The sequence below is a fragment of the Sorex araneus genome, chromosome 2 (genome assembly GCF_027595985.1).
Source record: "Sorex araneus isolate mSorAra2 chromosome 2, mSorAra2.pri, whole genome shotgun sequence".
In the NCBI taxonomy this organism is placed as follows: domain Eukaryota; kingdom Metazoa; phylum Chordata; class Mammalia; order Eulipotyphla; family Soricidae; genus Sorex; species Sorex araneus.
The window spans coordinates 27318329-27334621 of NC_073303.1; the positions used below are offsets into that span (position 1 = coordinate 27318329).

A 16293-nucleotide genomic window follows, 5' to 3' on the forward strand; every position below is an offset into this window, starting at 1 on the left:
TGCAGAGCCAGGAGTGACTCTTTGAGCATCATTGGGTGGGACCCCCAAAAATCACAAAAACGTTCCCTGCGTGGGGCCCTGGCAGGGTCCTGGCCAGGCGACTGCCCCTGACCCCCAGGGAACACAGTCAAATCAGCTTCTGGGGTTTGACGATATGGGCACCACCAGACGAGGGGGAGGCAGGAAGGTTCTGGAAGAGAGAGAGAGAGAGAGAGAGATGGACAGAGCCATGGAGTAGGCAGGAAGGTTCTGGAAGGATGCAGAGAGAGAGAGAGAGAGAGACGGACAGAGCCGTGAGCCTCTGGCTCCACACGGGCGAATCCCAAAAGCTTCTGACCCAGCAGCTTGCCGGGGGCCTGAGGCGTTCGCTTCGCTTTGGCTGTTTTGTTTTGCTTGTTTTGTTTGGGGGCCACACCCAGCAGCGCCAACCGGTGACAGCGCCGGTGACGGGGACTGAACCCAGGCCCGGAGCACATGCCCGTGCTCCCATGACGTGTGGCCGTGCAGCCTTCTCCCTGGCCCGTGCCTAACCACCCCTCGCCCCTGCCCATGCCCAGGCCAGAGCCCGTGCGGGCCTGCTGAAGGGGAAGCTGAGAAGGAATGGCTGAAGGGTGTCATCAATTAGCGAATCTGGCTGAGTGCCCCACGGAGAAGCCTCCCACTGCAAAGCAACGGTTAACCCCAGGACGGCAGAGGCGTTTGAACAAAGCAGGGCAAAAGCATAGTGGGAGAGGGGTTAATTCTGGAGAGGGGGGTTGTGACCATCCATGGCTGCAGGGTGGGGTGAGGCAGGAGCAAAGGTACAGAGGGGGTTCGGATGGTTCCGGAACGGGAGGAATGTGGAGCATGTGGCACAGGGGAATGACAAGAATGGAGTGGAGGGGCCGGGGCGCACACAGGCAAGGATGCTCACGGACATGCGGCCAGCCAGGGTTCGACCCCAGGCACCGCACCTGATGCCCTGAGTCCCACCTGAGTGCCCCTGAGCTGGGTGTGATCCCTAAAGAGATGAGATCGGGGTCGGGGTGTGGATCAGCAGTAGAGCACGCACCTTGCTCGCACCCCCATCCCTGTGCTCCATCTCAAACTCTACAAAGCAAAAAAATAAAGAGAACTAGGGGCAGGAGCAATAGCACAGCGGGGAGGGCGTTTGCCTTGCACGCGGCTGACCCAGGTTCGATCCCCGGCATCCCATAGGGTCCCCTGAGCACCGCCAGGAGTGATTCCTGAGTGCAGAGCCAGGAGTAACCCCTGAGCATCGCTGGGTGTGACCCAAAAAGAAAAAAAAAACTGGAAAGTGGGGGCCTACTCAAGTCAGCAGGAACAGCGGGCTGGGTGCTGAGGGTGCCCAGCAGACAGGGCTCAGGGGCCGCCCGGGGAAAGGGCCCCGCGGGGAAAGGGCTTTCCAGCCACCAGCTCCTGCCCCGGCACCGACAGGACAGAAGGAACTTTCCAGAACAGGCAGGCCGGGGCAGGAGGGAGAGAGAGGGGCAGAGGGCGCAGGGGGTCCCCTCTGAGGGAAGGGCACCCCGGGACTGCCCCCGTCCACCATGTGCTCAGCAAACAGGCATCTCCCAAACGCCCCCTGGACCGGGCCTCTGCCACAGACCTCCGAGCCCACCAGGGCCCCAACAACTTATCCTAGTCAGAGGTGGCGGTGTGGGACCTCCTAGGGCGCAGCCTCCTCTCTCCCTCCCTCCCCTCTTCCCTCCCTCCCTCCCTCCTCCTTCTCTCTCCCTCCCTCCCTCCCTCCCTCCCTCTCCCCCATCCCCCTGAGCCCCTGCACCAAGGGTGGCCCAGGAGTGGCTCTGGCCCGGGTTCTACAGCGGGAGGGCAGCCTGCACGGTGCAGAGACAAGGCCCGTGGAAAGCGCTGGACTTCCCGGGCAGAATCCCCGGCCGGAGGGCCCAGGAGGGCCAAGGAGGGCCCAGCCTGCCATGCCCGCGGGGTTCCCTCCCGGCATCTCCTCAGTCAGCAGCCACGGGAGCCGCCCAGGAGCCCGGCGACTCCCACGGCCCGGGCGCAGCCAGGCCAGAGCCAGGCTTGGGCGGAGGGTGGCAGGGCCTCCGCCAGTGCCCACGAGAGGACACACCTGGTGGCTGGCTGGCGTCCAGCGAGGGTCAGCAGAGGAGGGCGAGTAAGCCCAAAGGGCTGGGTGTGTGCGAGGGTGCAACAACACAGATCCCCAGACTGAACGGGGACGGAGATAGCAGGCCCTGCCTGGGCCCTGGGGTGGAGGGGGGCTGAGCCCCACTCCCACAACCAGCCCGACTGCTCCAGACAAGCCCGGAGCCCGCCGCCCGCCTGCCCGCCCTCCCTCCCCTCCCTCCCTCCCTCTCCCCCTCCCTCCCCCTCCCTCTCCCTCTCCCTCCCTCCCCCATCCCCCTCCCTCTCCCTCTCCTTCCCTTCCCCTCTCCCTCCCTCCCGCCCTCCCTCTCCCTCCCTTTCTCCCTCCCTCCCTGCCTTTCTCCCTCTCTTTCCCCCTCTCCTCTTTCTCTCTTCCCTCTCTCTCCCCCCTCTCTCCTCTATCTCCCTTCTCTCTCCCTCTCTCGCCTCTCTCCCCCCCTTCCTCCCTCCCCCTCCCTCCCGGTCTTAGGGCCACTCGCAGCTGTCCAGTGCTCAGGAGACTCCTGTCTCGCACCTCCAACAGGCTCCCAGCCCGTTAGGCCGCCCCCAGCCACGGTCAGGACTAACTCCGCTGCACTCGGCCAGGGCGGGCGAGAGTGGCCTTCTCCAGGGGCAGAGCTGATTCCCCGCTGGGCCCTGGGAGGTGGCTAGAATTAATTAATGTTTGTAAAGTGCTCTAGGGATCCGGGAGCCAGGGACATGGGGCGCCAGATGAACTGTGCAGGAAATTGACAGGGCGAGGCGGGGAGAAGGGGGGACAGGCAGGAGAAGGGGGACAGCCGGTCGGGACCGGGCTGCAAGGACGCGCCTCCCCGGCGGGGGCAGGGAGGGAGACGGCCGAGAAGAAGCCGTGAGCTCCGCGCACGGGGGTCCGGGTCCCCTGCGCGCCGCTGCGCCGACCCCCGCCGGCTCCCGCACGCCCAGGGCCGTCCCGTCCGGGCGCGGGGGCCCGTCTGCGGCGCAGGGCCCGGGCACCCCCGCCCCGCCCAGGACCACCTGCGGAGGAAGTTTCGGCCTCTCCGCCCCTCCTCGAGCAGCCGGGCGCGGGCGGGCGGAGGCTTCGCCGTCGGGAGCGCCTCGTGCCCGCGCCGGCGGGGCGCCCGCTCCTACCTGGGCAAACACTCACTTCCTTTCCCACGGGCGGAGGGCGAGCCGCGCCCGGCCCCCGCCCCGGGACGTCCAGGTCCGCGCGCGGGGGCGCGGGGCGACCGCCACGCGGGTCCCCGCCCGGCGCACTCACCCCAGAGTGCTGATGAAGCCGTTGACCGAGCCCTCGGCGTACAGGGAGACGATGTCCCCGATGTGGAGGAAGCTGGACATCTCGCTCATGGCTGCGGCCCTCCGGCGCGCCGCGGCTGCAGGGGCGCCCCGGGGCGCGCGGCCGGGCTGGACGCCGGGGGGCGGGCGGCGCGGGGCGCGGCGCTGAGGGGGGGGGCGCCCGGGGCGGGCTGGCGGCGCGGCGACCCCAGGCGGGGGCGCGCGGCCCGGGAGCCGGCGCTGCGTCCGGGAGAGGGGCTGCCCGCGTCTCGGCGCGCCCGCCGCGCGCCCGCCCGGCCCGGCCCGCGCGTACCTGCCGCCGAGAAGGAGCAGGAAGTCTGGGGCCGCCGCACACATGCAAATCCCGCCCGGGAGGCGGGGACGCCGCACCCCGCCCCACGCCCCTGCGCCCGCCCCGCGCCCCGCGCCCCGCGCCCCTGCGCGCCCCTGCGCGCCCCGCCGGGGCGTCCCGGCTCCCGCGGCGGCCCCCGCGCGCGCGCGGCTCGGGAGCCTCGGGGACGCCCGGCCGCCGGGGGGGCTCTGCGCTGGGGGACCGTGCCCCGGCGCCCACCCCGCCGCTCCGGGCCGCGCTCACGCCTTCCACGCGCCAAGCGGGGCTCGTGCATTCTCGGGGCGAAAAAGCCCTGTCGTTGCACAATCGACAGCGCTCGGGCGTGCAGGGGAATGAAGCCAGGGGTGGGTTTGGCTCGTGGGTAACTTTGTTTCTCTCTCTCCCCGCATTCCTGCGTATAGAGGGATCCAACTTCCGAATCAGTGCAGCCGCTCCCTCTCCCCGGGTCCGCTCCCCAACTCGTGGCCCACGCCTCGCTTTCTGTCTGCCAGTCTGTCTGTCTGTCTGTCTGTCTGTCTGTCCTGGAGGGGCCGGGCCGGGGCGAGCTCCCTGCGTGCGCCAGTGCCCCGCGCGCCCGCGGGGCCGGGGCTGCCCCGCCGCAGTCACGTCCCCTTTCCCAGACTTCCAGTTCTGCTCGCGGCGGCTGCGTGTCCGCCTCCGGGTCCCTCGGGGTCCGGTCCCGGGATGGGGCGCTGGCCGCCACCCCCCGCGGTCACCTTCTGCCCGGGACGCGGGCGCGGGTCCGACGGAGGAGGGGACTCGGGGACAGGAAGCAGGGCGCAGCGGCCGCGAAGGACCAGCTGCTGGGGGCGGGGGCCGCGCGCGGAAGCGGGAGGGACGCCCGCGTCCCCCCTCCCGGTCCCGGGGAGCCCACGCGTCTCCAGGCCCGTGCTGACCGCGTTCCCACCGCGGGAACGTTTCACGGCCGCCTTGGGCCGGCACCTTCGTCTCTGCATAAGTGAAACAATACTTGCACAAAACAATACGTACCCTTCTGACCTGTTGATGCATTGATATTTTCTGTGCTATTTCAGGGCTTTGTTTCATTTTGTTTTCTTAGCGCTGATTGTGAACCGCGAAATCGCGCTCTCAAAGGATCCAAATCGCTGGCGAAGTAGGAAAGACGTCATCCGGATCGCTTTGCCAAAAAGATGACTGAAGCCCAGAGAAGCCGCTGCAAACCTCAAGGTCACACAGCAGGTGCCAAGCAAGTGCAGCAGGGAGCCCAGCCGCCGGCTGACCCAGAGCTCTCTCCACACTCTGGCCAGCCCTCCTGACCGGCCCCTGGGACAGCTTCACTGGCCCTTAGAAGTCGGGGCCCAGTGTGTGCCAGACAGCCCTGCTGGGGACCAGGCTCTGAAGTGGTTTCTGTTTGTTGGTTTGTTTGATTTTTGCTGCGTGGGGATCAAGCTCAGGCCCCGGGCCCTGACATCAGCAAGACTAGCCCTGCCACAGCCCAGCGCCAGCCCTGTTATGAGGAGAAATCTCCCCCCTTGCTCCCCTCCCCCTAATGTTAAGAAATAGTAATATTGGGGGCCGGAGCGATAGCAGGAGGGAGGAGGGCACTTGCGCTACGTGCGCTGGCCCGGGTTCCATCCCCCATCTCCCACGTGGTACCCCGAGCCCACCAGGTGTGGTCCCTGAGCACAGCTGGAGGCGGCCGAAAACCCAAGGGGAAAAAGAGAATATTATTAAAGAAAAACATGCCACATTGAAAATACAGGGACGGGTCTTGAGTCTTTCTTCCCTTTGTCAACTCCCTGGATTTTGCAAAATTTGGTACTAATAATTTTTTTTTTGAGGGGGAACCTCCCCAGCCAGGCTCCAAGGCACGGGGTCCCCTCCAGGCCTCCTGACCTTTCGGCTGTCCCGGTGGTCCGTGCTGGGCTCTGCAGTGCCAGGCAGCCACGCTGTGCCAGGGCTGGGACGGGATGGGGGGGGGGGCGCGCTGCACCCCAGACCCGCACTCCAGATCTTTGCGCCTGTTCCTCCCCACAAAATACTTAAGGAAGTTGAATAAGCTTCACTGAAGTCTCTTCACGCTTCTCACAGCGACATTCCGGCCTCTACTTACTGAGATGACCATGCTCCTGATTGAGTGGACATTCTTCCTTCCTTCCTTCCTTCCTTCCTTCCTTCCTTCCTTCCTTCTCTCCTCCCTCCCTCCCTTCCTTCCTTCCTTGCTTCCTTCCTTCTCTCATCCCTCCCTCCCTTCCTTCCATCCTTCCTTCCCTCCCTCTTTCCTTCCCTCCTTTCCTCCTTCCCTCTCTCCTTCCTTCCCTCCCTCCCTCCTTCTCTCCCTCCTTCTGTCCTTCCTTCCTTCCTTGGTTCTTTCCCTCCTTCCCACCTTCCCTCCTTCCTTCCTTCCTTCCTTCCTTCCTTCCTTCCTTCCTTCCTTCCTTCTTTCCTTCCTTCCTCTCTTTCTCTTCCTTTCTCTCTCTTCCTTCCATTCTCCCTTTCTTTGTTTTTGGGCCACACCTGGCAGTGCTCAGGACTTACTCTGCACTCAGGGATCACGTATGGGGTGCCAGGGATCAAACCCAGATCAGCTGCCAGGCACGCACCCCACCCATTCACTATACTAGCTCTCGGGCCTCCGATTTCATTTCTTCCCACTTGGATGTCGGTCCCACACAAGGCTGCCCCCCAAACAATGTGTGCCTTCTCTCCGAGCCTCTTCCATCTAGGGGTGCTCTTGTCCCCGTGTACCCCGTTCACACAGCCGTGGGTGCTGGTCCACGTCCTGGTCACGGCCCAGACTGTCGGGCCCTGCTGCCCGAGCGGTGCTGGGACTGTGCCGTCACGACGGTGCTGCTGTCAATATTCTCCTCTCCCACTGCGTACACAAGGCTCCAGGGCAGCCGGTGTGCAAACTCTGCCCCAGACCGATTAGCGGGTCATAAAAGTGACTAATGGTCGCAAGCCAACACCGAGAACCCTCAGAATCGATTGGGAAAAGATCAGCTTCTCAGGTCATCAGGGCAACTCAGGGAGAAAACCGGGTCTGTGGGCGAGTGTGGACGCGTGTCTTCCGGGCCACGGGACGCGGATGCCTGTCAAGCAGTTTGAAGGACTCCGAACAGCAGGGGCTGCAGCGAAGGTCCCACAGGCGGGGCACCGGCTGGTTCTGGCTCGATCCCCAGCACCCTGGATGAGCCCCTGACCACCACCAGGAGTGACTCCCGAGCACTGAGCCACGGGTACCTCCAGGTGTGCGCCATAAACACCAAACAGGCTCTAGAGGAAGAGCTTGGAGCCCGGGCGACAGCACAGCGTGGTGGGGCGCTGGCCTTGCCTGTGGCCCCCCCGGGCTGGGTTCCCGGAGCCCCCTACGGTCTTCCGGGCCTGCCAGGAGTGACCCCGAGTGCAAAGCCAGGCATACGTGCTGAGCGTCGCCGTGCGGTGCCAGGGAGTCACGCGGTGCAGGGATGCCCCAGACCACAGCCACCACAGGAAGATGGAGGAAGAGCTGAGAAGGGGAATCGTTGAGCCTCCAGGAAGGTTTCTCGAGGACGTGACTCCCCTGCCTGCCAGCCCCGAGGTTGTTTGCTAACAATAAAGTTTAAAGCTTTTTTTTTTTTGCCATTCCTGATGATGCTCAGGGTGGTCGTACCGGGGGGAACCATTTGAGATGTCAGGGATCAAACCTGGGTTGGCCACATGCAAGGCAAGTTCACTACCTGCTGTCCTACCGCCCCAGCCCCCTAAAGTTCTTTCTTGAGCTGTCACCACGGCCCTCGCCTGCCCCTCCAGCGGCAGTGGGACTGGCCTTTGCAGCTCCATGTCCCCTGGGAAGTGTTCGTCCCCTGCCACCAGAGAGCTCTCGAGGGGCCCTTGAACACCCTCACTGCCCCCATCTGCCCCCTCGGGCTGTGAGGTGTGGGGCGACAGAGGACACAGTAGGCGCTTCCAACAGCGGGGGGCTTGGTCTGTCCCGGAGACCGGACGGAGACCAAGGTGGGGAGAGAATCCCAGTCACGCCCAGGGGCCGGGTCTGACCGTGGGGCCCCCACTCAGGATACAAATTGCTGGGGTACCCAGCTCAGAATCCTCCAAACACCTGCCGAGGAGAATGGAGGGACCATCCCTCCTGAGTGGCTGGAGCGGGCGCGGGGTCACTGGGGTTAAGCTGGGGTCAGGTTCAGCACAGGCCAGGCCCAACCTCAAGTTGGGTGGGTGTGTTGGGTTAGGTGGGTGGGGCAGGTGTACCCCACCCACCTCCCCAGCAGGCCTTTGTTCAAGGGAAAATACAGTGAGGAGCCTCAGAAACCCCCAAATCAGGAGTCACAGGAAACCCATGATTACAGAGGCCCCTCAGAGAGGAAACGGGGGCTGGCACTTGACTGGGGGGAACTTCACAGTGTTTTCCCTCTCCCCCCACCCCTCCCCCTCCCCTCCCTGTCTCCCCTCCCTCTCCCCCTCTCTCTTCCTCCCCCTCTCCCCCTTTTGTTTTGGGGCCACCCCTGGCCAAGCTCAGGGCTGACTCCTGGCTCTTTGCTCAGGGATCACTCCTCTGGGGTTCAGGGGACACTATGAGGGGCCGGGGAGCAAACCCAGATGCGAGGCAAGTGTGTCCCCCGCCCTGTCTGTCTGTCTCGGGCCCTCGCCACTCAAACTTTGGACTGTAGCGATGTGTAATCTGTAATGAAAGGTAAACAAAGCTAAGATGAAGCATCACCCAACTCCAGGAACGAGCCGGAAGACAAGCAGGACGGCGCCTTCTCCATTCCACGCCCAGCCCGGCCCGGGGGCTGAGGATGGCAGGAGGGTCTCCTCGGGCCCACGGGGCACTCAGCAGGAGCACCCACAGGTGGGAGAGCTCGGACACGGGGAGCTGGAGGAGAGAGAAAATTCAAGAGCTAGGAGCTGCCAGCTCTGAACTCGAGGTCTCCCTGGGGGGGTCCACACCCCCGTGTTCCACCACGACCACTCTCTGGGGACCTCTAGGAGACTTGCTCCCAGCTCTGCTGTGTGACTTTGCACAGGGCACACTCTTTGGTCTTGGCGTCTCTCAGATGCCATCTGTGGCCCTCCCTGACTTTTCTTTCTCCCATCCAAGAACTAACCAGACCCGACTCTGCTCAGCTGCTGAGATAGGACTTTTCTTTTTCTTTCTTCTTCCTTTCTTTTTTCTCTTTTGGGTCACACGCGGTGATGCACAGGGGTTACTCCTGGCTTTGTGCTCAGGAATTACTCCTGGCGGTGCTCGGGGGACCATGTGGGATGCTGAGAATAGAACCCGGGTCGGCCGCGTGCAAGGCAAATGCCCTACCTGCTATGCTATCACTCCAGACCCCTTCCTTCCTTCCTTCCTTCCTTCCTTCCTTCCTTCCTTCCTTCCTTCCTTCCTTCCTTCCTTTCTCTTTTTCTTTCTTTCCTTCTTTCTTTCTTTCTTTCCTTCCTTCTTTCTTTCTTTCTTTCTTTCTTTCTTTCTTTCCTTTTTTCCTTCTTTCTTTCTATTTTTCTTTTTTCTTTCTCTTTCTCTCTTTCTTTCTCTCTTTCTTGCTTGCTTGCTTCCCTTCTTCCTTCCTTCCTTCCTTCCTTCCTTCCTTCCTTTCCTTCCTTCCTTCCTTCCTTCCTTCCTTCCTTATTTTACTCAGGAAGCCCATCCCAGCAAGGATGGGGGCAGCGCCAGGGATCAAACCCAGGGCCTTCCTCCTGGCGGTCTGTGCCTCCCCCGCCACCCGGGCCTCTGACTGCTCTTTAGGCTCTTCCTGGACCTCCGTGACCGTGACCGTGACCGGAGGGGAAGGGCCGAGGAGAGCCCCCGCCCCCAAGCTCCTGTGAGGCTTCTCGCGGTTGGGGGAGCAGATAACGAGGCGTTCTCAAGGGCTTCTTCTGCGCCTCACTCCTGATAGGGCAGGGAAGGCAGGAGGCGCGGGGCGGGGCCAGGCCAGACGCTGACTCAGAGCGGCAGCCACCCAGCCGGGTCACCCTGTGGGTGGGGTGCCAGCCCAGGCCCGCTGGGGCTCCCGGAGAATTCCTTCCCCATGCCATAAGCTGCCCTGGGCGGCCACCCCAGCCCTCCGCAACCACTCCATACTGCCTGTACATGCTCCTGCTCAGTCTCCCTCCTCTCCCTCCTCCCCTCTCCCTCCTCCCCCTCTCCCTCTCACTCTCCCTCCTCTCCCTCTCCCTCTCACTCCCTCTCTCCCTCCCTCTCTTCCCTCTCTCTCCTCTCTCGCTCATTCTCTCCCTCTCTCTCTCCCTTTCTCTCTCTCGCTCACTCTCTCCCTCTCCATATCCCTCTCCTGTCTCTCTCTTCCTCTCTCTTTATCTCTCCCTCTTTCTCTCTCTCCCTCTCTCTCTCACTCTCTCTCTCCCTCTCCATATCCCTCTCCTCTCTCTCTCTTCCTCTCTCTTTCTCTCTCTCCCTCCCTCCCTCTCTCTCTCTCTTTCTGCCCAGACTCTGTGGACCCTGCTTTCCTGTGGATGAAATAGAACCCAGCTAGGGCCAGAGAGATAGTACAGGGGGTAGGGCACTTGCCTTGCACACAGTCACCCTGGGGTCGATCCCTGGCTCCCTCAAGAGTCCCCTGAGCCCTGTCAGGGGGGATCCCTGAGAGCAGAACCGGGAGTCAGCTCCGAGCATCACCAGGTGTGCCTTCTAGAATCTCCCCCAAGGCTATAATGAATAAGGGGCCAAAGATACAGTACAGAGGGTGAAGCCTCCTTTCTTACGCTGACCCAGGTTCGATCCCCGGCACTCCATAGGGTCCCCTGAGCCCCACGGGAGTGATCGCTGAGCACAGAGCCGGGAGGAAGCCCTGAGCATCACCGGGCGTGGCCCCCACGCAAACAGAAAGCAAGAACAGGTAAAGTAACACCCCGCTGTAGCTGCCAGGTGCTGGCTGTCGGCAGGGACTGGAGGCGGCTGTGAGACCCCACAGAGCGGCACGTCCCGGGGTGGGGGGTGGGGGGGCAGTGCAGGGTCCTCACCTCCCTCTGTCCTCCTGACCTCGGATCTCAGAGGCCAGGGGAGCCTGAGAACTGGGGTCCCCCAGGGGCCTGGAGCGATAGTGCAGGGGCTAGGGCGCTGGCCCGGCACGTACGTGGGCTAGAACCTGGCATCCCTCGCGTCCCCCCGGCACCGCCAGAGCCAGGAGTGACCCCTGAGCATCCCTGCGTGTGGTGCGGAAACAAAAACAAACAGAAAGAGAGTCTCCCCAGGCCCAGAGGCCGTCCCAGAGGGGAGACACGGGCTGCCTGAAGACTGTCCCGCCCGGCACCGGCGAGCGTGGGCCCAGTGGGCCTCGACCCCGGAGAACCCGCAAGGCGCCGTGCTCCTCGGCCTGAAGAAACGAGGGACGGCCGAGCGGAGAAACCTTCTTGGCTTAACTCTCTCGGTGCAGGGGTCCCCCACGGTGCCCCAGAGCTTCTCCTGGCTTCGTGCCAGTGTCCCTCAGGATCTCAGGATCCAGCCGGTTCTGGGGATCGGACCCAGGAATTCTGCCTTCGGGAGTGACCTGGGAGTGCATGTCGTGGGATTTGTTAACGTCAGCTCCACAAACCTGTCTCCACACAGCTGGCCACCAGGCGCCTGTTCCAGCCCCCGGCCAGGAAGCAGAAAGATGGGGTGGGGGGGCACTGGGGGCTGGGGGGAGGGGCTCAGAGCAGGGGGTGGGTATGGGGGGGCGTCTGCTCATAGTTCCCCGTCTCTCTCGGAGGTCACCGCCTCCTGGTGCCCAGCTCAGGGTGGCCAAAGCGCCTCACCCCCCCCTAAGGACTCCTCTGGCGATGTCGGGGGTCTCTAGACGTAGGAGGGGGGCCTGCACCAGCGGAGGTGCCCGACCGACTGATGCCCAGGCCCAGCCTCTGCCCAGGGCGCAGGGCTCAGTGTGGACCCTTCCCTGGGGCTGCAGCAACCACAGGATGACATCACCCACCCACCTGGGCTGGGCTGGGCTCCAGTGGCATCCCACACCCCCCTGGCAGGACAAGCCCCCCCAGCCCCCCTCCCCGCCCTGACTGTTGGGCAGGCTGGGGAGGGTGGAAACATGGGTTTCAGCGACCCCCCCACGGGCCTCAGCCATGCCAGCTCCTGCCTCTGGGTTGGTGACAGGGAGCCCTCCCTCTCTCCCACTCCCTCCCTCCCTCCCTCCCTCCCTCCCTCCCCAGGGGCCGGGAGCAGGTCAGGGCCAGGGAGGCCAGCGGGCAGCGGAGAGAAAGGGCCGCTGTTTGCCAGGAGCCCGCGCACACTGGGCCCTTGTCCTGGCTGGCGGGGGAGGCTGCTGGCCAGATGGGGAGCAGCCGGGAGAGGGGGCTCGGGCGGAGGCTTGGCCTCCCCCGCCCGGGCCCCCAGAGCCAGCCAGGAAGGGGGGGTCCCACCCGGGCCTGAGGAAGCGCAGACACCCCCACCCCTGCAGACAGCCCATTCCGCTGAGAGTCCCCGTGCCAGGGTGGAGCCAGGGCAAAGCCGGGTGGGCTCTGGGGGGAGGGGGCGATGAGGTGGAGTCACATGACAGATGTGCGTCAGGATGGTGCCTGCTCCCCGGGCACCAGCAAGCACATAGGAGGGGCCCTGAGGGTGTCACCCCCACCCCCCAGCCCCCGCTCCGCTCTGCTGCTCGGGTGGGTCCCTCGCGCCCCCCACCCCCGGGTGAGTTTCCATGCCCCGGTGCCCAGCGGGTGCAGTCTGCCCCTGTGACCAGCAGAGAAGCCCCAGTGGCCCCTTCCTTGGGCCCGCTTGGCCATCCTGCACATGCATGTCCGGACACACACATGTCCTTGCGCACGCCCTAGCCCCTGTGCCTCAGATAGCCCCCAGGACTTGGCCCGGGTTCGAGGGCTCAGAGGGGAAGGCTCAAGGCAAGGGGCTTGGCGGGGGGGTCATTGCCAGGAAAGGGAATCAACACCCACCCCCGTCCCTGTACGGAGCCCGGCCTGACCCCCATCTGACAGATGAGGAAACTGAGGCTCAGTACGGAGGGAGCATGGCGGTCCACGTCCACTGCCATGGACTGCACCCACTGGGCACCGGGGCATGGAAACTCAGCCAGGGGTGGGGTGTGCAGGGGGACCTGCCTGAGTGGCAGAGCAGAGCAGGGACTGGGAGTGGGGGTGGCTGTTCCCGTGGGTGACGATGGGGGAGCCTTGTGGTGCCTCTTTCTTTCCTTCCTTCCTTCCTTCCTCCTTTCTTTCTTTCTTTCTTTCTTTCTTTCTTTCTTTCTTTCTTTCTTTCTTTCTTTCTTTCTTTCTTTCTTTCTTTCTTTCTTTCTTTCTTTCTTTCTTTCTTTCTTTCTTTCTTTCTTTCTTTCTTTCTTTCTTTCTTTCTTTCTTGGTCACACCCAGCCATGCTCAGGGGTTACTCCTGGCCCTGCACTCAGGAATCACTCCCAGCAGTGCTTGAGGGACCATATGGGATGCCGGGGATTGAACCCGGTTGGGCCACATGCAAGGCAAGAGCCCTCCCCGCTGTGCTATTGCTCCAGCCCCCTGGTGCCTCTTTTCTGGCTCTGCCTCCCAGGGCCCCCGGGAGACTGGCCCGGGACCAGTGCCCACAAGGGCGGCACCAGTGCCCACGAGGGCGGCACCCGCCAGCTCCCATTCCGCAGCACGGAGCACAGACCAGGGGGACAAGGGTGCCGAGTGAGCGGAAGAAGCCTCCAGGCAGCCTGTGGGAGCACCCCAGGTCCCGGGGGCCAGACTGGTTGACCCAACTGGCTCCCCTCGGGACCGAGAGTGGGGTGGGAGCCGGAGGGTGTCCCCAGCCTGCCCGGACCACTGCCAGGCCCACTGCGGCCGCGGGCGGAGTGGCGGGGAGTGATGGCCAGGCTCGGCCTCGCTCCTTTCTCCCCTCGATGCCCCGGGAGCGGGATGCTGTCGCCGTGGCTCTGGGGTGAGGTGCCCAGGCAGTTCCCCGGACGCTGCAGCTCCCCAGCCTCTGGGCATCTGTCCAGGCTCAGCGTGGATGGACCCTCCCTAAAATGTCACGTTGATGGGCTGGAGTGAGAGCCCAGCGGGGAGGGCACTTGCCTTGCACGTGGCCAACCCGGGTTCAATCTCCAGCGTCCCTGATGGTCCCCCGAGCCCAGCGGGAGTGCTCCCTGGGTGCAGACCAGGAGGCGGGTGTGACCGGAGAAAGCAAGACAGAAAAGTCGTGGGAGGGGCTGGAGCGATAGCACAGCGGGTAGGGCATTTGCCTTGCACGAGGCCGACCCGGGTTCAAATCCCAGCATCCCGTATGGTCCCCTGAGCACCGCCAGGAGTAATTCCTGAGTGCAGAGCCAGGAGTGACCCAAAAACAAACAAAAAAAAAAAAAAAAGAAAGAAAAGTCGTGGGAGCAGCTCACCCGCTCTCCAGGAGGCCGCGTCCTGCCTTTCTCTTGAACGGCCGACATTCCTCCGGCCTTGGTTTCCCTGGGTGCAGGGGGACAGTGCAGAAGCAGCCCTGGCAATTCTGGGAGCCCTCTGGGAGGTTCCCGTCGTGCCCACGCTGGGCCTGGCAGGGACGGGCGCCCTGGCTCTCTCACGGTTTCACGCCCCCACAGAGGCTCCCTCCCAGGGCCCCGTAGCTGTTCCCGGCAGACCAGGACCTATTTGAGGGCAGGGACCAGGGTAAAGCTGGGGGCAGGGGCCGGAGCCACAGTCTAGCAGGGAGGGCGCTTGCCTTGCACGAAGCTGACCCGGGTTCGAGTCCTGGCATCCCATATGGTCCCCTTTGCACCGCCAGGAGTGGTTCCTAAATGCAGAGCCAGGACTAAGTTCTGAGCAGTGCCTTGTGTGGCCCCGAGCAGACAGACAGAGCACCCTGAGCACAGGAGAGGGGGCTGCCTGACCTGCTTGCACACAGCCCACCCTGCTGTCACAGGGGGAGCCAGACCCAGGCATCGGGTAGCCATGCCAGCCTGGCGACAGCAGGTGACCCATACAGCAGAGTCGTCGGATACTGTCCACTCTTCCCGTGAACCCCACCAGCGTCCTCAGGCCCAGGCAGCCACGTCGGGGCTGGGCCCAGGAAGGGTCGCTAGGGACAGTGGCTCAGGGCACTGCTCTGCGTGGCCTCACCGTGCGGTTAGCCATCCGGGGTGTCTGGAGGAGGGGGGAGGGAGAGCAGGGGCGAATCCGAGGGGCTCAGGGCTCACTCCTGTCTCTGCGCCCAGGGATCACTCTCGGCGGGGCTCGGGGACCCTATGTAGTGCCCGGGACGGCTGTACACAAGCCCCTGGCTGTCTGAGCTCCCTCTGCAGCCCCAAGCCAACTCTCAGTGCAACCAACAACCACCTAATTTTGCTTGAGTTGGGAAGAGTGGGGGGGAGGGGAGCGTTGGCCCACACCCAGCTGAGCTCGGGGGTGAGTCCTGGCTCTGTGCTCAGAAGTGACCCCTCGTGGTGCTCAAGGGACCGTAGCTGATGGCCCGGATTGTAACTGGGGTCGGCCACATGCATGGCAAGACCCTCACTACTCATCTCTCCAATCCCGTTTCCTCAAAGGTTTAAGGGTCAAGAATTCAGGGAGATACCCGTGCAGCTGGGCCCCGAGCCAGGCTTTTCACCCCGGGAGCCCCAGGGGGGGCGGGGTGAGACCCCTCTCCACCCCAGGGGACCTGGCAGTCAAAAGCCTCCAGAGCTCCGCCGCCGCCGTGCTCACGGCTACTTTCCGCACGCTCGGGACAAGCTTCACCACAAGTGAACCTTCCCCGGGGCCACGCGGCTCTTCACAGGACAGTCCAGACCCACAGTCCAAGAGTACCGTGCCATTGGGGCTGGAGCGATAGCACAGCGGGTAGGGCGTATGCCTTGCACATGACCGACCCGGGTTCGATTCCCAGCATCCCATATGGTCCCCTGAGCACCGCCAGGAGTAATTCCTGAGTGCAGAGCCAGGAGTAACTCCTGCATCGCCGGGTGTGACCCAAAAAGAAAAAAAAAAAAGAGTACTGCACCACATTTGATGGGGTTCCCAGCAGGAGGCAACCAACCTGCGAGGGAAATATTATTTTATTTCGGTTCTGCTTTGGGGCAGCGATTGGGGTTCAGGATGGGAACACCCGAAACATGGTGGTGGGATTGGCATTTGAATATTTAATGTAATCAAATATTGTGAACTACTTTATAAAATAAATAAAAAAAAAAAAAAACCAGGCAGGTCGGGGCTGGAGCAATCGTCCAGTGGGCAGAATGTTTGTTTTGTGCGCACTGGCCTGGGTTCGATCCCAGTAAGCCCTGAGCACAGTTGGGTGTCCTCCCCAAAAAAACAAAAACAAAAACAAAAACAACACACAAGGGGGCTGGAGCGATAGCACAGGGGGTAGGGCGTTTGCCTTGCACGCAGCCTCCTGGGGTTCAATTCCCAGCATCCCATATGGTCCCCTGAGCATCGCCAGGAGTAATTCCTGAGCCAGGAGTAACCCCTGTGCGTCGCCAGGTGTGACCCAAAAAGGAAAAAAAAAAACACACAAGACAACAGGAGGGGCTGAGAGCGTCATGGCCTGCCTGCGGGGGGGGGGGGGGGGGCTTTGGGCACCACCATGGGTGCCCTGAGAGGCTGGCGGAGTGGGGGGGTCCTGTCCTCTGAAAGGGACGGGACAGAGGCTGAGCCCTCCCATGAGGGCGGGG

The 16293-nt window shown here is 63.4% G+C and overlaps 1 protein-coding gene across 2 annotated transcripts in view; it reads right to left on the reverse strand.

Moving 5' to 3' along the window:
- ITPR3 (inositol 1,4,5-trisphosphate receptor type 3) overlaps nt 1-4862 on the reverse strand; it is a 61712-nt gene extending 56850 nt beyond the window's left edge. Inside the window, exon 1 of one of the 2 annotated variants that reach the window (XM_055126355.1) lies at nt 4727-4862. Coding sequence is in view for 1 of the 2 variants with exons in the window: in XM_055126354.1 (XP_054982329.1) it covers nt 3368-3456 (89 nt within the window). In the remaining variant the exon portion in view is untranslated. Of the gene's footprint in view, nt 1-3367; nt 3493-4726 lie in introns of those variants that run through there. The other variant, XM_055126354.1, reaches the window with a different exon arrangement.
- Between the last annotated feature and the right edge of the window lie 11431 nt (nt 4863-16293).